Below are 27,867 nucleotides of genomic sequence, written 5' to 3'. Positions count from 1 at the left end.
CGCTTAGGTGTCGGACTAGTACCCAGTGTGTTTGTAGAGCAGCAGCTTTGCAGCTGCTAAAAACATAATCTTTCACAAAGAATGACCTTTGATGACATTTATGCATCTGCTTCCTGCATGTGTGCTTGTGTGTATATGCATGTGTACAGTACTTGTGTGCATTTGTGTTAGTCTTTATACAGTAAGTGATGTACAGTTACAGTATATCATACATGTAAGCACATACGCATGCAATGGGTGCACATGTGTTTTTTTGAGTGTGTGTTATTGGACCATGCTTCTGAAAGGAACCTCTGTGCCATCAGCCGTGAAATAGCTGTCCTACTGTCCCCGTTAAAGTGTCGCTCTGGAGCCTGAAGTAGCTTTATAGACATCTGTAGCACGCAGGCAGACAGGCAGGAGCACCATAGTGCTGTCTCATATTCTCGGCCACTTTTCCATTCCCTTAGTAATTCTCGGACGCTGCAGTGTACATTATACTCATAGGCTGGCTGCTTATAGGCCTGGTCCATATGTGTCCAACCGTGGAGAGACTCACATCTCATGAGCAAACGAGTCAAGTTCACCATGTGGATTTGATTCGCACAAGGGTGTCTTTTGAACTCACCTGACAGATGCACCACAACACACGATCCACAGGCCGTCTGCAGAGTCAGAGTGCACTGCTGCTGCGGTAGCTCCAATGGGAGGTACGTGAGCTGTCACGTTGTGCCCTGTACCCTCTGGTGCCCTCTAGTGCCCTCCAGCTACAGACAGCTAACCTCTGACCCCAGGATTATCAATTACCTTGTTAGGAAACTGAAACCGTGTGTGTGTGTGTGTGTGTGTGTGTGTGTGTGTGTGTGTGTGTGTGTGTGTGTGTGTGTGTGTGTGTGTGTGTGTGTGTGTGTGTGTGTGTGTGTGTGTGTGTGTGTGTGTGTGTGTGTGTGTGTGTGTGTGTGAACACATGCTTATGTGCTCTTTCTTACATGCATGTGTGTATGAGTGTGTGCGTGCGCACTTTGCGTGAGTGCTCTTTGTGTGTGTGTGTGTGTGTGTGTGTGTGTGTGTGTGTAGGCACGTGTGTCTCAACAGGTGCACCGTTGCACACAAGTATAACTATGTGAAGACTGACACTCAGATTTGGCTTCAACTTGATGGTGAAGACAATGCGGCGGCAATCTGGAGCAGACCCATCAATCTGAATCTGAAGCAGGCGTGTAGAGGGAATACTGTTGACCCTGGCAGGCGGCCATTGCTTTGAGAGTTTATCCATATGTGACTGTCTTTATGCAATAGAGCGAGTGAATGTGCATCAGTGGGTGAATTTCATAAGATTCTAGTGAAAGAGATGTGTCTAATGTCAGGCTTATGTTTTGGGGACTATTCTCTTACACTGAAGTATTCCTGTCTGAGTTTTTATACGTAGAGATTTTATCACTGTTCTAAACAGTATCAGTGTCGGTGACATTTTTATCTGCGGGGAGTACACAAGGCATCTAAATCAAGGGCTTTGAGACCCTGCTGTCCACTTTAGTGTGAGTCTATATGAGTCAGACAGGCCTACAACAAAGAGCTTCTTCAAACATGCAGCCTGGCCGGCATACAGACACAGCCCACTGCACTTTAATCAGCCAGCCTTCCATGTCTGCCTTCCTTCCATGCATGAATGTACACTCTACCAGGGAACCTATACAGCTCTGGATGTCACAATGTGGTGCCTCTTTGTGTATACAGCACTGTATGGCTATTACCAGGAGAAATGTGAATAAAGTGGGGCATTTGCATGATTTTACTTGAGTAATCCATAATCAGCCCATAATACTTAATCCATAATGGTCTGGGAAACTTTCATGGCCTCTGGAGTTCTGAATCCATTTGAACAGAATCTATGTATCATTTCAGAAGTGCATGATCATCAATAAAAAACAAAGCTGTATTTCTTAATTCCTGAAAAGTTGCCAATTCTGAGAAACATTTTCACCTGACACCAGCAATATATATATATACGCTCTATATCTCTACAGGCTGCTTCTTTTGGCAGACAGCATGTTTACATTGAGGACTGGAATTTCTGATGAGACGGTCGTTCTTTTTTATGGTTACAGACTGATGTCCACCCAGTCCCTGTGTGGTTTCTGCTTCTATCTCACCAGTACGATGTACTATTAAGCAGTGCTCTTAGGCTGTTTTACATCTCACAGTTTTCACAAACACTGAGTGGGCCTGAATGCCTCAAACGTAAAATGATCCAAGCTTATAAAGGCAGAATGGAGATTAGTGTGTTATGTGAGATGTCCCAGCGGAACCTAGCAAATCAAATGATTTCGTATGGTGCAGGGAAACGGACAGAGAGAGGCTGAATCCCAAGGAAAATTCAAACAATGGAGAGAAAAAAGGGTTCCCCATTTTCATACTACCACACATAATCTAGTGCTCTGCCCTCACAACCACTTAAGCCCTATATACTATGATTAGACAAAACAGTGAATCTGCTATTTTCGCTACATTTAAAAGTTTTGAAAATAGTAAAGACAGGTTTATGGTTTGCTGTTGAACCAGAATATCGCCGTAAGGGTACATGGAATGGTCTGCGGTCTGGCATTCATGGCTTGGCTCTGGTGTGGTGGTGCAGTCACTATCATGTAGTCATTGTGTAAGATTGGAGCTTTTTGTGTTTGGTTGTCATGGATGCTGTTATATGGCTGTCAGAGTGGACTATTGCTTGTGTTTATTGTTTACGTGGGTGCTTAGGGAAAAAACACAGTGATTTAAAGCCTTTTACTGGACAAGCATTACCCTCAACTGTTCTCTCACACACAGATCACATCACTGGAGGGAAATTATGTGTGGCTGGTGCGGCAACAGGCCTCTGAGCCATAATAAGTGTAAGTTCAAATCAACCTTGGGCAAATAAACTGTGCGATGGAATGGGACGTGTCCTTCAAACACTGAGGGCACGGGATTTACTAGTCCGTTACTGACTGTATATATACTGTAGCAGAAGACTTGGGGCAGGATGTTTAGTTGAAGGTTTGTGGATTGGCCATCTGCAGCCAAGCTTTCAACTTGGCTGCAGTTTGTAGGCCAAGAACTGAAGCTCTTGTCAACCTCTCTATGGTAATGAACAGGGTCAGACTACAGAGTTCGCTGGCCAAGAATGTTACCACCATGTTTTTCGCAGGGAGCATACACTTTCTCCTCCAGCACCATTGTTCTCATAGCAGCTTATAGTATGAATGTACAATAGATGTTCCTCTTTCTCTGCATAGACTTTCCCTGTTGTTTGTACAGTTACGTTGCTGCAGCATGCACAACGTCACCAGCCTCCGTAATGAACAGAAGCAGGCTGTGGTTACTAGATTGCTGTACATGCGTGCGGTGGAGGCCAGTCAGCAGGTCTAATTCCAAAGCTTGGCTGTTTTTAGAGCGCTTGTTTGTGGACCCACTTGTGGCAGTGAGTAGTGGGTTTAATTGCTGTGGTGTGTGGGGAGTGTATTATGTGGAGAGGTCACAGACAAGATGTCCCTTCCCTCTGCCACTCCAACAGCAGAGAAGCATGCGGTTTTTATCCAAGCAGCCACCATCAACCATCAGGAGCTCTGCACTGCAGTTTATACTGGTTGCCCTGGTGATCACGGGAGAGAGGTTCGAAGGAGAGAGTGAATGGCATGATGTTGAACTCCATGCCATTTGAGTTCTTTGAGAGTGAGAGGATCACCAAGGGAAAGGATGCAAAGATGCCTGCATGCAGGTCAACTGGGGTCATACATGAAAGGAACTAGGCTTGGTTTGAGTTAGTGGGTTATTGTGACTGTCTTAATAAAAGTGAAGGGTGTGAGTATATGGAACGTCAGCATCTGCCCCACATTTCTTTATTAGACATCTGCTGGTTTCAAGCAGAGGAAATGTTTAAAACCCGGCGAGTGGATTTGTGGTGCAGCCTATCCCAACTGTGTTCTGTCTCAATCCCGGCTCGCTTTACTTCAACAGATGTGCCCACCACTAATTTTAGCCACTTTACACGGACCGCAGCATTGTTTGTTTTCATGGCACCGAGAAAATTGTTTCCATTTTGCCATAAACTAACAATCTTTAAGGTTTTGGTGGGAGACCAGTGAATTACAGCTATTCCATTTTTAAACCTGCCTTAAAAAAAGTTTAGCACTTTCTTTTTGTTTAGCGTTGCACTTTCTTGTGTTTGTTTGAATATTAGATTCCATACTGTTGGTGTAGCCGACTCTTTGAGCACACACTGACCCCCCCCCCCCCCCCCCACTATTGTGGGCATTTAGGCATCATGCTGTCTACTGAGCGGACTGACAGTGGCTCAAGAGTGCGGGTGGAAAACAGAGAGCACCACCCTAATGCTACACCACAAGAAAAGTGGTCAACAACAGTGGAGGGGTCGGCCCACAGTGGCCAGTAATTACAGGGGGAGCCAGTGAGCGATTGTCAAACAAAGCAAAATTATCCTTTAATTAGCATCAATAAGTGGCTTGCAGGGATCCTCAGCAGTCCAGACAACCATTAACACAGCTACGACGGCTTTTTCTGGAAAATACAATATGCAGGATGGAAGATGTCTGTGAGTGGGGGATGGGTTTCGTTGTGGAATCTGGATGAAGGCTGCACCCTGCGGAGTGAGGAGGTCTACCTTACGGCTGCACAATGAGGTCAATCTCCTGTCCTGGGAACGGGATCCTCACGGGGGCACATGTGTGTTTGGTCCAGACAACACATCCGTCAGCAGCCCACCGTCACACAACCAGTCAACCACTCACTCTGGTCCTGCTCTGTAATTACACGCTACTGCCTGGAATGGGAGGGTGAGGTGGGGGGTGCACGAGGTAGACGGTGGCCAGACCGCATCAAACTGTCTGCAACACAGACCCTGCCCCTACCATCAGCACCAATACAGACGTGTGCTGGAAAAAGAGGGAAGCGAGTAAGTGAGAGGGGAGAGAGAGAGTGGCATTGTGAGAGCGAGTGAGAAGGACGTGGAGGCAGAGACGGAGGCGTGTGGGGAGTAACTACTCTGTCTGGGACAGCGAGGTGGGAGGAGAGGTGAAAAAAAAACTCCCTTTCCTGTGTAAGATTAGAGGCTCCGTCTGTGAGCACATCTGGATGGGCTGGAGGAGCTGTAAGGGCTGATCTCTGATCAGGTCAAGATCACAACTGCACTGTTGAGGATCTGCTAGAAAATTGCCACTGATCACCTTAGCCTGGATTCCCCGTGATCAACCAGCATTTGTGTGTTGTGCTGTTGTATTTTGTGCATGTTTGCATGCATGTGTATGAGCATATTGGGTGCCTGCTTCCTAGAGGCCAGTTAAAAGTTGGTATCCCATCTGAGCGCAAACAATCTGTTCTTGAGGCCCTCAAGTGTTGCATGGGCAGCTGTGTGGCTTTGCCAGTTTGATTGTTAAAGATCCCTTCCTGGGCTCTGAGGGCGAACATGTGTCAGATGAAGTTTGTGCGTTCGTGTGTGTTCGTGCGCCTGTGCATGCTCATGAGGTGACAACCTCTCTTGACCCTGCACACTTACCTCTGGGTCCTAGAGGCTCTGTTGTTAATTTGCTCTGCCCCAACGCCTCTGGAAGATGTATAAACCAAAGCAGACATAGTAGAGGGCTGCTTATTCTGTGCATGTGCTTTCTGAGTTACTGGATGTGACGTGAAGATGGCGCTCTCTACTCTACTTGGCTCAGCGTAGCCCTACCAGTGATGATCCATCTTGTTCTAATTTTTTCTGCCAAAGCCCTTACCTGCTCACCTGTAATTACAAAGCTACAGTTCAACCAGCTGGACAGTCCAGAGTGAGAACAGAATGCGGTCTGCACCATGCTCAGGGTGTGGTGTGGAGTGAAGTGTAGGTGTGCAGGGGGTCTTTGGGGGGCTGGCAGGCCCAGAGGAAGGAAATGATCAAGGGTGTTCCCCTCAGTCAGTCACCTAATAAAAGAAAATCTGGCACCCTGGGAAAGCATAGTAAATGTTGGGGTGTAGAGGCAGGATCGTGTTGGAAGCCTGATCCCCAAATCATTCCTTACTGACACTTCTCACCTGCGTGGCAGGTCATTTAAGCAGAGAGAGAGAGAGAGAGAGAGAGAGAGAGAGAGAGGTGGAGAAGGATTAGATTAATATATCACCTCAATTTGTCCGCCCTGGTCTAAAAACGAAAATGAAAAAGGAAACAGCTCACTCAGCACACACAACCACTGAGTAACTGTACCCCACTTGGCTTATTTGGAGGAGCATAATGTTCTCCAAAAGAAGATTGTGCATTTGTGTGTGTGAAGTGAACACACACTTGTTTTTGTAATCGTGTGCATGTGCATATGGATATGTGTGCAACTGTGCATGTGGTCTTCAGTCTTTAGGAAGCAGCATAGAGACAGAGACAAACACCTCTGCTGGCTGTTCATCAGCACCTGGTCACTAACGATGCTGCAAGCGCTGAGCTCAGCTCGTCGCCCAGACAGAGATGGATCAGAACCTCGTACACTTTGGTGTGTTCACTCGCCGCGGCCGCGTCATGCGTGTGTACTTTGGTGTTTGTGTTCACAGCTGCTGCCAGACCCCCATGTCTTCCCAGGTTTGAGGCAAACCAGTAAGACACAAGGAAGGAGGTTGTAAACACGACCTCGAGTACCACGTGATGGAGTCCGATCTTGGTTTGGCTCGTGTTGAAACGCTTCCTTGTTGATTAAACTCTCAGAGGTCGCTGGGGCACCGAGGCAGCGTTGTGGTGGGAGCTTGCACATAATCACTTACTCCCCAATGCAGACTGTATGAAAAGGACATTAGCACACATTGCCCCCATAAAACATCCGAAGAGCTGACAAGCAGCTACCAGCCCCACAATTATCTCTCTACTCTCTATAAGTTTCTCCATCTTTTCTGTTCAAACAGAGATAATAAATAAAACGCAATAAGTAATGAGTTTAGAAGATCCTGGAATGGGTCATGTGTGTGAGTGTGATCTGGGGCTCTGAAGAGACTAGGCTAGCTATGCTGTCTTGGTTTGGCTGGATCGGCTAGACTCTCAGCATGAGGGGTCTGGTTTATTTTCTCTGGGAGAGAATCACTGATGTACTGACCTTGGCCCATTAATAATACAGCTAACAGGGGGGCAAAAAGAGCTCGTGAAAAATGATTGCACACATGCACAGTGCACGCACGCACGCACGCACACACACACACACACACACACACACACACACACACACACACACACACACACACACACACACACACACACACACACACACACACACACACACCTCAGTTTACAGCTGAGTTGAGATGCAGCTGCTGTGCCATTGCATGTTGTTCAGTGAGCCCCGAACTGACTATACACTGGCAGTAAACTCCTCTGGACCCCAGGACTACTATAACGGCTGGTGTTGTTACAGTTAACGGGCATCTAGTGAGGTTTTACCTATAGAGTCCAGCCTCCACCATCATCCTACGGCTAGGATGTATGGAACACGCATGAAATATGGGAGGGTGTGTGATGTTAAGTCTATAAATCATCTCTCACAGGCATCCATCATTTTCACCTAAATATACAGCAGGTATTGTGCTGACATTAATTAAGGTGTGTTAAATTATAGTTGACCCAGTCGCTGTGACCTTCACTTGTCTGGAGTCTCCTGTAGTTAGATAATTGTGCCTGCAGGGATTAGTGAGTGAGCAGAATGTTTGTAAACAATAGAAAAATCCATGAGTGAGTGAACTCTGGGTGCTTTAAAATCAGGGACTCGAGGTCGGATCAGTGTACACTTGACCCCAAAGTCCAATTTGTTTGATTAGTGTGAACACTGTGTACAATGCATGTTTCGTTGGTCCATGCCCGGGTCCACTTGAAAAGGTGTACTAGGGTACGGTTGGTTTGCATCAGCTGATAAAATGACGCATGTACTTGGGTATGAAATAACATTACTAATGCGAAAGCTGAGCAGTGGGGGGAGTGGAAAGGAGGGCCAATCGTACTCAGACACGGTGCGATCGTACCTACTACGAAAACACTCTGAGAGAGCGAGAGAGAGGGAGAAAGAGCTGATGTCAGGGCGGCCTCTGGCCCTCTGAACTCTCTGTAGGGTTACTCCTCTGACAATGAGCCCTGATTCCGTCACTGATGAGGGCCCACTGCAACACAGGGCCAAGGGTCAAATACATTCACAGGTTGCCTTGATCCCCCCGCTGGGGCAATTAGCACCAGAGAGAACAGAGAGTGGATACACTGGAGCGTGTCCAATGGGGGGCTCTCATTAGCTGTGACGCTGTTATTGTTGGTCCAGATGATGAATGGATCACGCTCAATACATGCAAGTCCATGTCTCCTCCTAAAACACATCCATTCTCACACAAACACACACACGCACACGCACAGGCACAGGCACAGGCACAGGCACACGCACACAAATGAATATCACAAGCCGTACTGTAGAGACGAGAGAAAGTATATTTAAAGAGTTTTAGAAATTGCTACTGTAGACTGATTGGTAGCACAGAGAGAGAGACGGAGAGAGGGAGAAAAAGGGATGAGAGAGATAGAAATGAGGTCGGCGGTGTGTAGGAGACAATTGTCCCAGTGCCAGAGCTTGCTTAATGTTTTATACAATAATGTATGGGTGGGGGGGATCTTGGCACATGAGGGTCTTATAGTCTGAAGAGAAAAGAGGTGCTGTATGGAAAGGAGGGGGTTGGAGGTGCCTTTACTGCTGGGCGAGGGTTAGATTTCCTTTCCACAGCCCTTTTGTAATTGAATGCAGCCATCTACTTGAGCCTCACTCGAAAGGAAACTTCCTCTGCATATGCATCTGCAGTGCACACACATGTCTCTTTTTCTCTCTCTGTACTGCACTGCAGTTTTCTCATATAAACAGGTGAATATAGAGCAGGGCAGGAACGCCTGTTACCTCACTCTCTTGCCACAATACTTTTCATTCTTAATTAAATTAGCTGTAGCTTTTATACATTCCACTGCATATGCCATATCATTTCTGTCTCTATTCTTTCATGCTTTAATTCCATCTGCACATGATCCTCTGACAACACTCAGAACTCTTAAAGCACAGAGGCTGAAGGGGGATTGCTGGAGCTTGTCTCGAGGCCATGTAATGTGTGTCATTTTTAGCCCTGCTAGTGGTGGGGCTCTAACTCTAAGGAATGGCAATGTCAGTTGGTTGGTCCATCCATCTAACATGTTAGAGTCCTAGACACGATACTGTATCTTGAAAACTACTAGCTTTCGTCTGGATGGACATAAGGAACAGCACAGCCTTGAGGGCAGCTAGCAGAGTTTTTAGGCTCTTAGTCGTGTTATACACCTCTTTAACCCTGTCTCTCTTGTGTGGGAAATTACTCTACCTATTATACTTGACTCAGGCCATGGGCTGACATTAACTTTATCTGTCTTTAATACACTAATGTTCATTTTCCTTCTTGTCAGTATGCTCTTCATTTCCTCTTTCTACAACTGACAGGTATAATAGTCAGAGAGATTAAATGTTATTACAGGCCTATAGCTTTGAGTGTGTGAGTGAAAGCTGTTTTAAGAAGAATACCAGTCTCCTCTAACTTAGTGCTACAGGTGTCATGTCATGGTTTCCTTGACTATAGTGACTTGGCTTTGGCAAAGACTGCTGGCAACTGAATGGAAAGACGTGCTGCCTGGTCACTAATGAGGTGCTGAACCCAGCCTCTTGTTTGTGTCAGGAGCACCTGGGCCAACCAAAGCCAGACCAGGCCAAACAAAGGACTCAGTCTCACAGCTCCACAAAGGTCTGCCCATTCAAAACATCCCAAACCCAGGGACACAAACATCCATACTTCATAAAACGAAGGCAAGATAGAATGTGAGCTGAGGCTGCCCATTCTCTCAGTACAAGGAAACTATTGTTTGTTTTTACAGTTACACACCATCTATGACAGGCATTGTGTTTTTATAGTCAATAAAACAAACAAGTCAAACTTAGTGCCACTTGAAAAACGTAATAGGCATACAGCTTTTATTTATTTATTATACATTTTTTATAAAAGATTTCTGGATTGATTATAGGAAAGCCGGGGATAGAATTGTGTGCTCTGTGACTGTCATTCCGCCGTCTTCTATTGGTTTACAGCACATCCTGGCTGCTGGAAGCTTACAGACCAACCAGGGTCCTACAAAGTCTCAGTTTCTGCCAAATCACTGGAATGAGAAAACATTAAGTTCAAAATGTCAAAGGGACTAAATGACATTCTTGGCCCCCCACTGGTATTATTTAGAAATTGGATGAATGAATCATTGGGGTGGAAAGCACTTTCTCATAGTCTTTTTTCTATACAGTAGTACAGTCTGTATGGATCCCGTACGGCTTGTATGGGTCATGACCTCCAGCACCGTGGGCTTCGTCCCCTTGCAGCATCATTGCCGCATAATGTCAGTGTATTATCCAGTGCTATGAATCCTCTTCATTGTTTCTTTCCGCTGTCTTTTACAGACGCAGGGAACCAGCTGGTAGCTCAGGAGGCGGTGAGGAAACCCTCCACATTACGCCGCCCACCTGCACGCGCAGGAGAGCCAACGACATGTAAGAGAGCCACAGCTTTGTTACTGCTCCTGCTGCCCCAACGAGGACACACGCCTACATGTGTTTACAACCATGACTTCTGCAGGCCAAAACCACAAAATAATCGTATCCTCTCTTTTCCAGCTTGCCTCAATTGCAGTCGAATCACAGCTTTGACTGACAGGCTCAGCTCGCTCGAGGCAAAGGTATGGATAGCATATAGTCTATTCAAGATCCAATTTGAGTCTATGGCAGAGGTTCTCAACCAGTGGTCCGGGGACCACTAGTGGTCCTTGAGGGGGTTCCAGGTGGTCCCCAGCTAAATGATGGAGAATTGGTAACCAATTGGACCCTTATAGATCTTTAACTCTCAAGAGTTAAATTATTGTTAAACATCTGCATTACTTAATTAAAGAATTATTATTTTGATCAACCGTTTTGTCTGTCGTCTCTCCTATGGTACCAACATAAATACAGTGTGGACAAAATCGTATCCAACGATAACAAAATATTCTAAGTTTAGGGTCTGAGAGTCTAAAATCTCATCAAACAATGGTCCGTGGCTCAAATGCTGAACAAATAATGGCCTTGATATGAAAAGGGTTGAAAACCACTGGTCTATGGGAAATATCATGAGGTTAACTTGAATGTTGTCTTACTGTTGTTGTATGTCCATTTCCACCAGGTCCAGGTACTCGCTGCCCCTTCCTCCATGGCACATCGCCACCTACAGGGTAAAGGAGCTACCGGACCAGAATCCTCCTCACTGATGGGAGCTTTGCCTGCTCAAGGAGCTCCTGGTGAGCAGGGCCCTGCGGGTGGGTACATCATGACTCTTTCGTGCGTAGGTTGGGCGCAAGTTCGTAAATACTGCACATTTCTGTTTTGCAGTCGCAAGGTTTGTGTTTTGATAAATGGATGAGAAATGACTCCTTGCAACTCTCTCCATGAGCAGTAATTCTTTTCCTGCTCCCTACTTGCTCTCCTCCCCTCATATCCTATTTCCTTCCCCGAATGCACACTTGCGTGCGCATGCACACATACACACAAAAACACACACGCACACGCACACACACACACACACACACACACACGCATACACACACGCACACGCACACGCACACACACACACACACACACACACACACACACACACACACACACACACACACACACACACACACACACACAGTACACATTAATTTCCTTTAGGCTGACTAAATCCTAATTTATGCTCCGTCGCATGACGGCATCACATGCTGAAAACAGCTCACAGAGCTTCGCATGCGCGTCACATTGTGAGCTTGTAGATTGGCTATTTTTCGTTGTGTGACTAAATTATGAATTGGGCTTAAGAATCCACTTGTCAATGTCTGCACCTCTCACTTTCAGAGTTCTTTGGCTCTGTGGAAAGGGAACACTTCAGGGCATGAGAGCCCACTCCGTCTCTGGACCAGAGCCCAGCTCTACCTTCAGCTAGAAAGACAGACTTTGCTGTACTGTCAAAAGAACGTTCAATAATAGTGTATCGCTTTACATCCAATTACATTCAAATCAGCTCTAGCAACAAGTTCCCCCCAGTTAACCCATTAAGACCTGAGGCCGATTCTAAAAATGATTTCTAATTCTAAAATCTAAAATTATATATATATATATATATATATATATATATATATATATATATATATATATATATAAAATATTAGTTCCAGGGACCCCCAGAAGCAAAGATTTTAGTTAAAAATCTTTGTTTTAAAAAATAAATATATTCAAAGATTTGCAAAAATTTTCATGATTTTTAAAAAATAGCCAAAGAAATCTAAAATGACACAGACGCGTCTTAATGGGTTAAGAGACCATCCTTGCCCCGGCCTGCAGAGAACAGTGTATGCATCGTGGTAACCCAGAGCACAGGCTTCTACCATTACTCAAAGTGGAACTGCTGTTTCAAAATGAGCCGTTGTTGTTAGAGAAGGCTTTGTGTTGCATTGTAAAAAGGTTGTTTTTTTTGTCTTTCATGGTTTACTAAACAGGATGCCATCCTAAAGTCTCTGAAGCCCTAATTAACAGCTCAGTGGTTAGGCTCCAAGGTCACCAAGGTCTAATCCAAAGAACAACAGGCCTGCTCTGCCACTGTCAGTGACCCATGACCTCTGAAATCACTCAACCCACTATCGTTCTAACAATGTCATGGATAGGGCCAGAATGAATTAGTTAAAAAACAAAACAATTCATAACCTAAAGGAAAGAATTTTTACATTAGTGATTGAAAGTCAGTGCCAACATGGGAATTCTAGGTCCCTAGACATAATCATGCCATCTCTCTGTTTCCAACACAGGTCCCCAGGGTGAAAGTGGGAGAGATGGGACTGCTGGCAGAGATGGTAAGTTGAAAGAAATGCTTTTTGTTAGACTTGAAATTCCCCATTTGGATTTAACCAGTTAAAGCTCCACACAATTGCTCATGTCTGTTCCCTCTTTTCTCAGGGAAGCCAGGATCTCGTGGGTTGCCAGGCCCCAGTGGGCCCAGAGGAGATACTGGGGGAAGGGGCCCATCTGGAGCCCCTGGATCCAGGGGAAACCCAGGACCACTAGGTAAGACAATGTGTAGAATTACCAACAGTTTGTGAGCTGTGGGAAACAAATGAGCCTTGTCTTACAAGACATTGACACATTTTGTTTTGTCAGTACAGATGTCGTAAACATAAGTGTGTGTTTGGAGAGAGAGAGAGAGAGAGAGAGAGAGAGTGTGGTGGGCCAGTTGTCTGCATCCCATTGTCCTTAGAACAAGAATAGAATCTTCTTTTCTATTTACCAAAGACTTGAAACAGTTGTGGAAGAATTACTTACAGTAGCTCAATCACAATACAATAGACTAAGCCATGACATCCGGCAACAGACTGTTTGTCTTTCTTTGAATGAAGAACACAACATGGTGATAACTTGGTGAAACTGTGGGTCTTTCTTCAGTTCGTTTTTAAATCAATACTAGCTGTCTGTAGGCAGCCAGAGATGTTCAAGAACATAAATTGAAGCATAAATCTGTCCAGTGTCCCCGATGGTCACCAGTACTCTAGGTCAACTTTGTAAGCAAATGATGAATGATATTTAGGGAATACAACGTAATCTGTGGGCAGCCTGTGACTTCAGTGATAATATAATACATGGTGAAATAACTTTGTTTCAACATAGATCTGCTGTAGCTGTAGGCTGTTGTTCTTCCTCTCTGTGGACCATGGAGGGAGTGCCTCTCCTTTCAAGTTGACATATGACCCCTGCTCTGTGCCTGCTGCTGGGTAGAGATGAGATTTAGAGCAAAAGTTAAACTATAAACCCACTTTCCAAGAAGCGCCATGTGACTTCAATCTGAAATGAACATGAGCTATATATACACAAGTCCAGGCTCCTTATGATTTCCATATGCCTGTGGTGTTATTGTTTTTCGTATCTCCATTACTTCATGAGTGCCCACGGATAGTGCTATGTTTTGTATCCAAAGCTATGATGTCTCTGCAGTGCTGAATTCCATTGTGTGTGTGTGTGTGTGTGTGTGTGTGTGTGTGTGTGTGTGTGTGTGTGTGTGTGTGTGTGTGTGTGTGTGTGTGTGTGTGTGTGTGTGTGTGTGTGTGTGTGTGTGTGTGTGTGTGTGTGTGTGTGTGTGTGTGTGTGTGTGTGTGTGTGTACATGACACTAGAATGTGTTTTGTCCAGATGTGGCACAGCATGTTTTGTTACGTCAATGGTGGAGGAGAAGCTATGAAGTCACGACAAGTGATGGTGTTACACAATGACACAATGAGTTAAAGGAGTTTCAATCACAGCTATAAAGATCAACACGTTTTCACTGCAAAAGTGTCACACGCGCACACACACATGCACACACACACACGCACACACACACACGCACACGCACACGCACACGCACACGCACACGCACAGGAAAACAGAAATGTTTGCACTGATGTCATTTGATCACACATAGACTCCAGAGAGCCAATTTCACTAGCCAGCTGTGTCACTCTGCTGCTGACCATGAGTTTCAGGCTCTCAGGTGAGATGATTGGACTAACAGGCAACCAAAAGCCCAGGGTGCAATGTTTACCAAGGCTGTATGAAAAGGAACCAGAGAGGCGTCAAATCACACCAGAGCTATAATGACATACATGGACGAATACCTCGCAAAGATATTCAATGCTTGCAAAGCAGTGATTCTGATGCAGTAACAGTGACTATTGTCAACTGTATCATTCTTGTTACCACTACATAAACAGGAAGGAGGAGAAGGAAAGCTTGAGGTGGTGAGACAGTGCTGGGGGGGGGGGGGGGGTGTCATGTTGAGCACACAGCACAGCATTACCTCAGAGGAGTGCAAACAATGAGGTCAGATGTAGCTGTGGTGGGGAGGTGAGGCACTATGTTTGGGTTTTAGGATGGATCCAGCTGGGCCACTGGGACAGTTTTTCTTTCTTGCCTTTCTCCAACAAAAAAAAAATGGCAGAAGGAGGAGGGGGCACTAAAACGCATTCACCCACAGGCTTATGTGGCCTCACTATTGGCTATAAGTCACACACAGTCAAATCTGGAGTCTTAATTTAAAGGACGACTTCACCCATTTTCAACCTATCTTCATATTACTGGTCCTCACTAATGCTTATTATAATATGGTACCATTTTTGTCTACTCTGTGTCTCAGAGGAGGGCTGTGGAAAGTTCAGAAACCTGCCTACCAGTGACATCATCGATGGGGAATCCAAGCTAATAGAACTGCAGGCTTTCTATTTCTCGAAAGTTAGCATGCTATAATGGAAGTAATTGTTCTCACGTTAATAAAAATCGAAATAAACTTGTTTGAAAAAAAACAACGATGATATCATCGTTTATTTTTTTGCTAGGCGGGTTTCTGAACTGTACACAGACCCAGTAGATTTCTTTCTATCGTTTTATCATGAGCATTAACGAGGACCAATTATATGAAGATAGGTTGAAAATTTGACTTGGAGAGTGTAAAAATGGATCCACAAGGATCAGTTTTTAGAGTCAAATTAACACTTTATTTTAATGTATACCAGCACGCACACGTGCGCGTGCACACACACACACACACGCACACACACACACACACACACACACACACACACACACACACACACACACACACACACACACACACACACACACACACACTAGCTAGTATACGCAGCTTTTAATTTACTACACACATCAATGCCAGTAATGGAGTTTATTTGAGTTTTCCCAGGTCCCCCTATGAGCTCCCAGCAGCAGGCCATTAAGAGCGCTCTTCTTGTTAATTACAGTCTTCCAGCCCACACTTCCCCCCGCCTCCTCCTCTCTCTCTCCGACTGCTGTTGCTCTCAAAGTGCTCAGGCACACACAGATGCGTCGGTAAGATGTGCACGCAGACGTGCACATCAAAAACACGCTTACACGTGTGCATGTACACGCACACTCGTGTGAGAGGATGACGGATGTGATTAGTGCAGTGGTTTTCAACCTTTTTCATGCCAAGGACCCCTAAATTGATATGTATTTGGCCGCGGACCCCCATCTGACAATGTTTTGTGCCAGGGACCCCCAGAAGCAGAGATTTGAGTAAAACAAAATTGCTTTAAAAAGTATATATATTCAAACATATGCACACATTTTCAAGATTTTTCAAAAATAGCAGATCTACAAGTTCATAGCGCGGCACTCTGTGCCACGCTATGAGCTTGTACATCTGCTATTTTTTAATAGCCAAAGCTAAGTGGTTAAAATGATTATGACGCTATATTAACTCATTTCGCTGGGGACCCCCTGGTACCCCCTCAAGTACCACTGGTGGTCCCCGGACCACTGGTTGAAAACCACTGGATTAGTGTAATCTACAACAAGAAGTATCTTTCTTTCCACGTGCAATGATGATCCATGCTTTTTTAATTTCATTTCCCCAGTGCTTTCTCTTCCTGTCAGTATAACAGCATGTCCATCATTTTCCCTGTCAGGACCCCGTGGTCCACCAGGTCTCCCAGCAGATAGAGGCCTTCCGGGACCTCCTGGGCCCCCAGGTCCCCCAGCACCAGCCAGTGCCCGGATCCCAGAACCAGACCGCGGTAAGACCAGGGATAGCAACTATTGTATTCCATACACAAATGTATGAAATGAATGACATTACCATACTCTGGGTTTGTATATAAAAGTGCAGCTCATAACTTTTCACACCCAAGTGTTATGAGTTTGGAGCTGTCCCAAAGGTGAATGTCCAGATGGATAGTCCATCCCTGTCAGACAACCGTCTCCACCCCTTCTCCTCACATTAGGTGGTCTCTTTCTAGGCCAAACCAGTGGATTTGACCCTCAGTTCAAACAAAATCAATTTGCCAGGACTGTCCAACACATAGTCAAGCTATAGACTGTAAATACAGCAGTTTAGTGAGAGGTGTGGACTGGTCATTTCAACCTTTGTTTTAAAGTGCATGCTTCCTTTGTATCATTACTCATAGATCAGTAAGTATGTATTGTGTCTTTTAGATGCTATGCATGTTTATGAGTGTTCTTACCGGCACAAACTGAGAGCTTCTTAACTTTCAAGTCACAGGGAGAGAAAGAAAAGAGACGTAATATACCACTAATATAGTAAAGGGCTGATTGTATGGAATATGTTTTAATGGGCACTCCCTATTCTGTCTACCAGCCAAACAGAATTGAACCGAAGGTCATTTACTGGAGGCAGAGAAGGTCTGGTATTGACACAAATGCCACATGCTGAGATAAGAACCTGTCCGCCACTGATGTCACTGAACAACTTCCAGATGTAGTCAGTGCAGACAGCTGAGGAGGGGAGTGGGGGCGTACCCTAACTTTCAAGCTTAGAGGCACATGCAGTGTTATTATTACGCCGTGGCTCTGTCTGTCTGTCTGTCTGTCTGTCTGTCTGTCTGTATGTCCAGATTTCTTTACTTATGTTTTATATTTGATTAAATATTGAACTCAAATGTTATAATGGAAATCAAAGGGGCTCTGATCAGGCTGAAACCATGTCCAAATGTGGAATCACACATCATACATACATCATAGATGATATAACAGGCTAGCCACAAGTCCGAGATCCACATGGATCCACATGGAGCCACGCCATTTTTAGTCCCAGCCTTGTTTAGGTATACATAAAACACTCAGACGCACAGAATATAGAGATGTGTAGGTTGTTGGTTGACGTCAGGGTAAATTGAGATCAGTGCAATGAACTCTTAACACTGGGAGCCATTTATTTCAACATGAAATAAAAATAGGGAACGTGGGGGTTCTGTGTTAAGCGTCCTTTGGAAAATACTGGCTTATTGCCTTTTATGTCTGGTTGTGGAGGTTGGAATTCCCTGCTGCAGAACAGAACTGTGTGTCTGGGCCTCTGTGAAACCCAGAGGCCTGCTGCTACTTGGTTCAAATCTGGTTCTTCATTAATATGTTACTGCATGACAACCCAACAAAACAGTAATATGACATAGTATTTGCATCTAGAAAAGGTGCAATACGATAGGGCTGTCGGTTGGTCTTAGTCTGCAAAGATTTTGTTAGTTGATTAGTCTTTTTTTTATTAGTTTATTTTTCCATGCTGAATGACATTTCTTGTAAACTCTGGATAACCCTTTAATTCTACCAGTCTAATAGGCCAATAGCCAGTAGCCATTGTGAAATCAACTGTAGAATGAAGAATGTAGAATGTTCAGTTCTGTACCTCACCAACCTGAAAAAGCTGGTCTCTGCATGACTTTATGTGGGAAATACAGTGTTACAGATTTGTAGATTAAAGGGTTATTTTTTGATTAAAACATAAAGTTTTTTGTTAAAAGGTTAAAGCTCTATATTGTGATAGTAATCATTGCTATAGAGTGTTTGTTCAGTAACAGGAGTCTCCCTGTCTCTCCATCTATATAAACAGAAAATACATTTTCAGGCAGGTGACAAAATGTCAGCCAATCAGGAGAGAGTACCCATTTATCAGCTTCATTTTTGTAGTGTAATGTTCAATAAAGAGCTGTAGAGACATGGAGACTCCTGTTACTGAACAAACACTCTATAGCAATGAGTACTATCAGAATATAGAGCTATTTATCTCTTATTTTAACCAAAGAAAATCACTTACCCTACCTTTAAATAAAGTAATTGATTAGTTGACAAATTCCTTTGACTGTTGTAAAAAAAATAAATTCAGCTTAGACAAAGTCAGAGTAATAGAGTAAGAGAACTAGGTTTGACTGTCACTTCTGGTCTTTAGCTATTACTGGTATGAAACTGGCAGCTGGGAGATGTTTCTGGCCAACAGGCATTTATTTCACCCCGTTTCTCTTGAAACCCAGTGCTGTGATTGGAACTATGTTCGCTGTCAGTATGAGACAACCCAATAACCACACACATTTCCTCTATCACTCTCACATTACCTTTCTCACATATCACTCTATTCCATTCTTCTGCTCTCTGTCCACTGAATCAGTGCATGGAAAGAGTTATTTATACCATACTCCATACATTTTGTATGAATGGAAAACAATGGTTTAGAGATCATTATTATTTTCGGAAAATCATTTTCCTTTTTCTTTTTTTCATGCTGTAGAGAACCTGTGTGTACCACCTTCTTTTCTTTAATTGTTTTAGTGTTGAAGATTTTCAACTGCTGTCAAGGCTTTTAGATAAATTCTGAGCGTTTGTGAGAATGCACTGCCCCCTACAGGCAATAACTGTTTAGTATATCCTCAGAGTCTTTCTGATCTCAATCTCTAATGCATGATGATCACACTTTTTATTATAGAAATATTAAATAAATCCTGTATCTGTGATCATTAGAAACATTTGAAAATGATTTGATTTTGTATTATATCTTATTTTTTTGTGTTTCATCATTATTACATTGTATTTTATTTGTTTATTTGTTGTTTGGTGTTAGTATTGGAGTACATGAAGCCAGAATCACAATACAATAGATTATATTCTATTATGTTGTAATATTTCTTTGGAAGGAGTAGTTTGTGTCACAAATAATGTTTTCATTATCCTTGGCGACAAGACTAAGATGATCAACTTATTTCTTCACTTCAGGTCAGGGAAAAGACCTCTTCTACTCAAACACATTCCATGACTCACGAGGGCCACCAATCCCAGGACCTCAAGGTCCTCCTGGACCTGTTGGTGGGTATTTCTCTCGACCCCACACTGGCACCTCTGTGTCACTATTGTCAGACCTGTTTAATAATAACTCTGATAGAAATGGTGTGTTTTTATGGTTTCATAGTTCTCTATCCACCTGTTTCTTGGCTGTGTGTTTTCCACTTCCTGTCGGATTTCATTGGATATCATTAGTCATCTGACCGGTTTCATTGGATTTCATTGGATCAAAAGACAGGAAGTGGAACACAGTGAAAAGCCTAGGAAGCAGGTGGATACCTTTACACACATGCATAGGCCCCTGCATGCTACCAAAATGGTATCAATATTCATCAAAGTAGGTACACATGATCTCGGGATTCATGTGACAATGAGCCTATTCTGGTGCTGTGCTGCGGAAGATTTTCGCTTCACCAGCGCTGTTGTTGTGTAGAGGCAATCCAGTGCCTTTTTCTGCTGTACTGTGAGCGTCCATGTCTCTGCCCCAATACAGCAGCACTGACTCCATTGTAGCTCTGAACAGCCGCCTCTTGAGGTCATCTCCCATGTCAGATTTCCACACTCTCCTCATCTCATGCGGGGCATTTCAGGCAAGTGCCCTCCGGACCTTCGGACCGTTGAAGCAGTCCAGGCACCGAGATATTTGAAGTCCTCGACTACCTCGAGCACCGTCCCATCGGCAGTGGCAATGGTTTTTGTCCTCCGTATTAAATGCCAATACTTTTGTTTTCTTGGTATTGAGCTTGAAGCCGATCTTCCTAAACTCCATTTCTACTGCCATTAGTAGTTCTCTTCCTTTCTTTGCTGTATCCGAGACTAGGGCGGTGTCATCTACATAGTCAAGGTTGGTTATTGTGATGGGATGTACTCTATGCCTAGTCTCCCTCGGGACCAGCATGAACCCCAGTGTCTTCTCCCTGCCGCTGATTGTGAGTGTCAGGGCGTGGTCCATCGCTACAACAAACAGGAAGGGGACCAGGTGTCACCCTGTAGGACGCCCGCAAGGACTCTTTAGTGTCACCAGAATGCATTTGAACCTTATTGGCTCGAGTCCAGCTATAGCTTGCCTCTATCATTGCCTCTGTCCTACACCGGAGCCTAGCACATCTAGAGGGGAAGAGCACCAGTGTGCGTATGCTGTTCTTGGACTTCAGCTCAGCATTCAACACTATTATCCCTCAGCAACTGGTTGATAAACTGGACCCCCTGGGCCTTGGCACCCCCCTGTGTAACTGGCTGCTGGACTTCCTAACAAACAGACCTCAATCTTTGCGGGTCGGAAACAATAACTCTAACGTTATCTCTCTGAGCACTGGCTCTCCCCAGGGCTGTGTTTTGAGTCCACTGCTGTTCACCTTGATGATCCATGACTGCTGTGCTAGGTTCAGTACCGACCACATGGTGAAATACGCAGACGACACGACAGTCGTGGGCCTCATCAGGGACGACACCGAGGACGCCTACAGGGAGGAAGTGAGACAGTTGGTGGGCTGGTGCAACACACACAATCTGGTCCTGAATGTCAACCAGACAAAAGACTGTTGACTTCAGACGGAACCAGCACAGCCACACACCACTCCTCATAAATGACACTGCAGTGGAGGTACTGTAGTAGCACCAAGTTCCTGGGGGTACAGATCACAGACAGTCTGACATGGTCCTCAAATACGGCCTCTCTTGTAAAGAGAGCACAGAAACGTCTGTTCTTTCTATGCCGGATGAGATGAGCCCAACTCACCCCTCCCATCCTCATTACACAGTGGTCAGTTTCTTCTGCAAGATGTCATCATTGTCGCAATGGATCTTGTGATCTCCAGGTATGGCATTGTGTCACCATCCGTAGCTGGTGTGACTCGGTGAGTGGGTGAGTAGGTGAAGGGTCACTGTCCCTTTCTCCTCTCATCTCTGCAGTGGTCAATGGCATTATGTTGCAATGAGTCTTTAAATAGCTCCAGGTATGGCATTATGAGTCAGGCGTTTGTTGACTGGGTGAGTCGGTGAGTGGGTGAGGGGTCAGCTTTACTGACCCTATCTCCTCTTATTCAGTTCACCTTCTAATCCATATTGATACATATTGATACCTATAGATCATGAATATTATCAGAATCCATAACACATTCTACAGGGGCACTATAGAGAGCATCCTGACCAACTGCATCTCTGTCTGGTCTGGAAGCTGCAATGCATCAGACTGGAAAACTGTGCAGAGAGTGTTGAGGACAGCGGAGAGGATCATCAGGACCATCAGACTTGTGAACTCTAAAAAAAAAAAGTGAAATTGTCCCGTACAAGTGCAATATCCCCTATACTTCTTCCTATATGCTGCTGAATACTCCTGTTGTGCAATATTTTTGTCTCATCATGAACTGACTGTGATTTTATTTGATATTTTAGTGGTGTTTTTAGTATTGTAGTATTTTAGCATTCTTTTAACTAGGAGTAGTTCTAGATCATAGCAAGCCAGTGGAACGAGATTTAGTTCATTTATGCTTTTCATTTATATGTTGAATGACAATAAAAGCTATCTATCTATCTATCTGAACCATCTTCTCAGGAACCCTCGTAGGCCTGAAGAATGTTCATGAGTTTCCCTCAGTGAATGGTGTCAAAAGCTTTTTGGAAGTTGATGAAGGGGATCACCGCTGACAGGTTCCGCTCCCTGAATGTAAAAGATCTTCACAGCTTTAATACTAATTGTTATGTTTCATACACAGGTCCACCAGGTCCCAAAGGCCCAGTAGGACCTCCTGGCCCAGCAGGACAGAATGTGAGCTCTCAGAATACTTTACTAAAGTTATACACCTTTTAAAAAGGAGCAAATATCTATCTGTCTGTCTGTCTGTCTGTCTGTCTGTCTGTCTGTCTGTCTGTCTGTCTGTCTGCCTGCCTGCCTGCCTGCCTGCCTGCCTGTCTGTCTGTCTGTCTAATCACTTTTCCATTTGTGGCTGTACAATTTGATTGTTGTGAATTTTAATGTCTTTTCTAACTCTTTATAGGGGAAACCTGGAGCCTCTGGAATTCAGGGCCCTGTGGGGCCAAAAGGAGAGCGAGGGGAGAGAGTGAGTATGACATCCAGAGTTCAATGACATTTGGTGGTTCTTTTCACATTCAACTCTTTCTTATGTCCTCAACTTCTTTAAACAGACCTCTGCCTTTGGTTTCTCAGGGTCCTTTGGGTTATCCAGGAGAGAGGGGCTTCAGAGGAGAGACGGTAAGCCACCTCCACCTTGCTGCACTATGGCCCTGGGGAATAAGGCCAGAATAAACCAGTGTGTGGAGAAACATCAACACATGTCACAGCTGGTTAAATTACTGTAAACTACACTAACCAGCAACACCACAAACTTGGAAAGAATGGGTTCTTTCTATCGTAGTATGCTGCTGGAACCACTTTTATGGATGTCATTTAAAATAAAGTGTGTCCAATGTTTTTCTGTTAATGTTTTCCACAGGGAGCATCAGGTCTCAAGGGAGAGCCAGGAGAGAAGGGCCTGCCGGTAAGAGAGGTGATGTTTTGGTGGCGTGTGTACTTGCCCTGTACCTCACATACTTACTGAGTAGCACAGGTTGAGGACAGAGAGGAGTGTAGTGGAGATTTGTCTTCAAAACAACAATCAAAACTCAAAAGGCCACTGAGGCATCAGGCATAGGGAATCTTACACAGCCAGAAAATTAGTCCAATGTCCAGCCAAGCAGTGCAGGTTGGTGGCATTTTATTCAGCTTCTTTTACAGATAAAAAAAGCAAACTTCATGGCAATGTCTGCCGGACTCTGACCCTGACGCTAGTAAAAAGAGCTGTGCACCTGCCCGGTGCCTACTGAATATGATTCTGTCCCTGTCTGATGACTTAAATAAATCCACCTGTGCTCCCCAATTTGCCACCTTAAAAATAAAAGCATTTAGCTGGAACACACATTAACTGGAATAATACGGTACATACAGCTGTAATCAAAATAATTCTACAGAACAAAACAAGAACAAATAAATCAATTACATGTGAAATAATACAAAACAGTGAAAAGCTCCAATAAGGACTCTTCCCTTAAAACATTAGTTGAATCCCCAAGCTGAAGATTTATGTGGAGTATTAAAGGAACTCTTCGCCTTTTTTCAACCTTATTTCCTGATTGGTCCTCACGAATGCCCACTATAGGATAATGGTACCATTTGGTTCCATAATGGCACCATTTATGTCTGCACTCCCGCAGGCTGTATGGATAGCTCAAAATGTACTGTACCTACCGATTACATCGTTGGCAGGGTTTTCAAGCTACTGTACATTTTAAACTTTGATTTTGATGCAACAACCATGGCTAGTATTTTAATGAGTTAGGCTTCTAGGAAGAGAAAAGCTGTTTCCATGTGCTTGAAATCCTTGCCGATGATATCATGGACAGGTGCATTTAGGTACAAAAAGGGGAAGTGTTCCTTAAAAACATTTACTTTGTGTCTGTCTAATCCCTGCTTTTCTTTTACCTCTTTCTTATTTTACAAGAACAATCTAAATGTAAGAGATCTTTACTTATGCTACTACAAGTTCACTTGGCACAACAATCAATCTATTCAGTGACTTCAGTTTGATATAACCATGATCTACAGCTTTAGTTCATGGTTATAATCCCCCCCCCCCCCCCCCCCCCCGTTTTTTACACTCACCATGTTAACGTGATTGTGATTGACCATACAGTGGTGTTCAGTTGCATCTCTTGCACTTGTGTTCAAAGATCATACCATCTTACTTATGGATAATGATCGTATGTGTGCGTTTTTTTTTAGGTTTGACTGTTTGACTGTGTGTGTGTGTGTGTGTGTGTGTGTGTGTGTGTGTGTGTGTGTGTGTGTGTGTGTGTGTGTGTGTGTGTGTGTGTGTGTGTGTGTGTGTGTGTGTGTGTGTGTGTGTGTGTGTGTGTGTGTGTGTGTGTGTGTGTGTGTGTGTGTGCGCGCGCGCACACGCACACACACGCGCACACACTATGATTTGTTGTGTGTTATTTGGTGTTGATGTTAACGTCTTGGTCCTTGGGGTGTGCTCTGGACTGTTGTCCCTCGTCATGACACTGTCCTCTCCACCCTAAAGCTGTCTGACTCCCTCTGCAAGCTACTGTCCCCATGGCTACCTTTCACAGTCACATTCTCAGCATCTGAATTTGGCATATACAGTACATACACATACAAACACAATCTGATAACTGAAATAGTGTAACCAGTTAGAATCTGATTATTTTCTTAATTGAGAAAACACTGCTCTATCTTACACGTCGTTGACATTTCATTGAACACCCAAGAAAATTAGTGTAAATGTATATGCCAAATCGCTCCATATGTTTTGGTGGTGGGTTTAGGGGGTGGTGTGTTCTGAGGTGAGTGGAGTGGATACAGCTATCCTCTTTTACCCCATAATGCAATGCTGCATGGTTCCATCTTTAACAGCTGCACCAACTGCAATTTATTTTCTGGATGTAAAAATAAACTACAGAATGTGATTTATGGAGAAAATTATGCAGATAACAAAGACAAATGACAATTCTCTGAGCTCCAACCTTCCATAAGCTTGCTATTGAATTCCGTTATAAACAATCATGTATACAGAATTAGGTGACCTACTCAAACGTTGCCTTTTTCTGTAGAAATATACCATGGGCTTATCTCATTAATACATTTCTTAGAGGGAATCGCTCACCCAGACACCAATAGCATGAACTATTCTTTGCATGATTTCTATTGCATCATAAATGTGATCACTGATGTTCTTGAATGCATCTGTCTAACATCTCTACTTCAACTTTGTCATGTTTATTTCTGTAGGGATGACTTAAAGCCAGCAACAATTTAAAAAAAACAAAAACAAATGACAACATAGATTTAAAAGTAAAATATTACTGGTTTCATGTAGTCAAACTCTGATGTGTTCTACTATTGTGACCACAGCAGTATTGAGTGAAATATTATGGTTATGAAAATACTTGCCTGGCTGAATGGCTACCTATCAAAATGGAATGTGAATGGCATGATCAATGCTGGGACAATGGACGTCAGCTGTGTTATGTCACCAACATGTGGCTGGTCTGTAATGTGCATGGTGTTGTTGGCCAGCCCGGCATGGCAGAGACTGTCTTAGTATAGCAGCATGGCCAGTGAATGAGGGAGGTAGAGAGATATAAGGATAGGATAATGTCAATGAGTGCTGGGCAGATACATGGACTGTTTTTAACCTTCTAACTGCTGTAATGAATTGAAAGAAAGAAATTTACTTGCACCATGGCGAGCAGGCGTTTGGCTTGTGCTCTTTACCTTGACGGCTGTATCTATCTTCACAGGGGGACGGAATACATCAGATCAGAGAGGCGCTGAAGATCTTAGCTGAGAGGGTTTTAATCCTCGAAACTATGATCGGTATTCATGGTGAGTAGGAGGCCTGAGATAGGGTCAGCTTTAGGCAGGGGTCAAGTAGGGTGGAGTCTCACATCCCCATCAAACTTCACTCTTTGGAGACACAGTGTGATCAGTCGCAAGCAGCCCCAGGACCTGGACTGCTGTTTCCACCCCCTCACACAAACCCCCTTGTCACTGCTCTTTGATAGGACATTAGCTTGCAGATGTTCCAAGACTTGCAGGCAGACCTTGAGCTTCTGGCTCGCAGGGTGACGTTGCTGGAGGCTATCATCTGGCCAGGTAATACAGAGAGACATCCTTCTACAGCTGTACTGCAAATAGCCACATGGCCCCTATTGGCACAGGAGCTAAGGGTTTTGTGGCTATAGGGATGACCAGTAGGCACACAAACTGAACATAATTATGTGAAATATATGATTCTTTATTCCTCATACAGTACTGTACAACTTTATTTTGAAACTATGAAACTTAATAGAATGTTATGCACCATAGGTTTGTCCTTTACAAGGTTATGTATACCAATGCATGTCATACACCTGACCTCAATTACAGCAATGTCAGGAAATGATGGACTTCTTATCGTTTCAGCTAATCACGTTGTAATGAAAGCTTGAGCTTTATGAATTAAAGCTACAATCCGTAAGTTGTATATCCATTGTCTGCCTCTCCCAACAGAGGGAAGTAACTGTAACTTTCAAACTACAGCCAAGATGGCAGATCAATGGCCGTCTGTGGCCGTCTGCTTCAAATAACCTTATTGCTGATGTCAACCAGTAGGTCTCCTACCCTACACCCAGGTTGAAATGTCTGAAAAGACCACCTCCAACCACTGTAGATATGCTTGGATTGTAGCTTTAACGTGTAAAGAAATAAAATGACACAATCAAACCTATTGCCAATCAGATTCTTCAAGCCTCCTCAGTAGTAACTGATTGATTGGATACGTCAAAGTAGAGTCTGGTTATGTGGACATGCATTGGTTGGTAGGGTAGCCTGGTCCCAACTCCTTTCTATCTTCGACAGAGCCTGATCTGGGGTCTGGGGACGGCCCGTATGGCACGGCATCCCCAAGTTTCTACAGAGATAAGCGAGCAGGAGGATTTCCATTTCGACTTGCCTCGCCTCCTCTCTCCTCGGACACCAAGGTTCGAGGGAAGTAGCGCCCGGTGAACCTGAGGATCAGAGGCTGGGTCAACCACACCCTCCTTTTTGGTCTCTCTGGCACTCAACTGATTCAGACCTTATCTCATACCCCTCTGGGCTGAACCATCTGATTAAAGATGGGGAACACCTCAGGGAAACTCCACTGATACTCCAGAATTCCCACCTTGGCACCTTCATTGGGAATGAGTATGACCCCACCCCATACCCAACACTGTTCTCCTTATAGACCCAGAAGTTCACTCATTGTGTGTGACCACAGCTTGGGACTTCAGCCTCAGGAAAATAAACAAGCAATTCATGGTGGATAAAAGGAAAATCTTTTTAAGAATCTTCTGTGGTGCTCAATAAGCTGGAAACTATTCTGGCCAATATGGGTCTTTAAGAGTAAAAAGGGGGGAATCAGATGTGAGAGGAAAAAAAGAGGCTGGATCAGAGTTTGTTTTGTCTTTCACAATGTGTCTGGAATCTGAAGAGATTTCATTATTTAAGTATATTGAGCATGTACAATTTGCAGGACACAATTACACAAACAAACCTCTTCCTCTAATATTTTTTATACGTCTATTGTATTGTTTAACTTGATGTTATGTAGTGCACTAAAAAGATGAAGACATCT

The 27,867-nt window shown here is 44.1% G+C and overlaps 1 protein-coding gene across 4 annotated transcripts in view; it reads left to right on the top strand.

The window, feature by feature from the left end:
* emid1 (EMI domain containing 1) overlaps window positions 1-27,248 on the top strand; it is a 59,556-nt gene extending 32,308 nt beyond the window's left edge. The window contains exons 4-16 of one of the 4 annotated variants that reach the window (XM_084054565.1): window positions 10,470-10,559; window positions 10,683-10,744; window positions 11,224-11,338; window positions 12,878-12,922; window positions 13,026-13,133; window positions 16,540-16,647; window positions 19,628-19,717; window positions 22,408-22,460; window positions 22,690-22,752; window positions 22,860-22,904; window positions 23,146-23,199; window positions 26,276-26,366; window positions 27,111-27,248. In XM_084054565.1, the coding sequence (XP_083910691.1) occupies window positions 10,470-10,559; window positions 10,683-10,744; window positions 11,224-11,338; window positions 12,878-12,922; window positions 13,026-13,133; window positions 16,540-16,647; window positions 19,628-19,717; window positions 22,408-22,460; window positions 22,690-22,752; window positions 22,860-22,904; window positions 23,146-23,199; window positions 26,276-26,366; window positions 27,111-27,247 (1,061 nt within the window). In that variant the 3' untranslated portion in view covers window position 27,248. Of the gene's footprint in view, window positions 1-10,469; window positions 10,560-10,682; window positions 10,745-11,223; window positions 11,357-12,877; window positions 12,923-13,025; window positions 13,134-16,539; window positions 16,648-19,627; window positions 19,718-22,407; window positions 22,461-22,689; window positions 22,753-22,859; window positions 22,905-23,145; window positions 23,200-26,011; window positions 26,097-26,275; window positions 26,367-27,110 lie in introns of all 4 variants that reach the window. The other 3 variants (XM_084054563.1, XM_084054564.1, XM_084054562.1) reach the window with 3 other exon arrangements.
* Window positions 27,249-27,867: the final 619 nt, after the last annotated feature.

Source organism: Gymnoscopelus microlampas (genome assembly GCF_963454915.1).
Source record: "Gymnoscopelus microlampas genome assembly, chromosome: 4".
In the NCBI taxonomy this organism is placed as follows: domain Eukaryota; kingdom Metazoa; phylum Chordata; class Actinopteri; order Myctophiformes; family Myctophidae; genus Gymnoscopelus; species Gymnoscopelus microlampas.
This window is presented reverse-complemented; position numbering and strand designations above follow the sequence as displayed.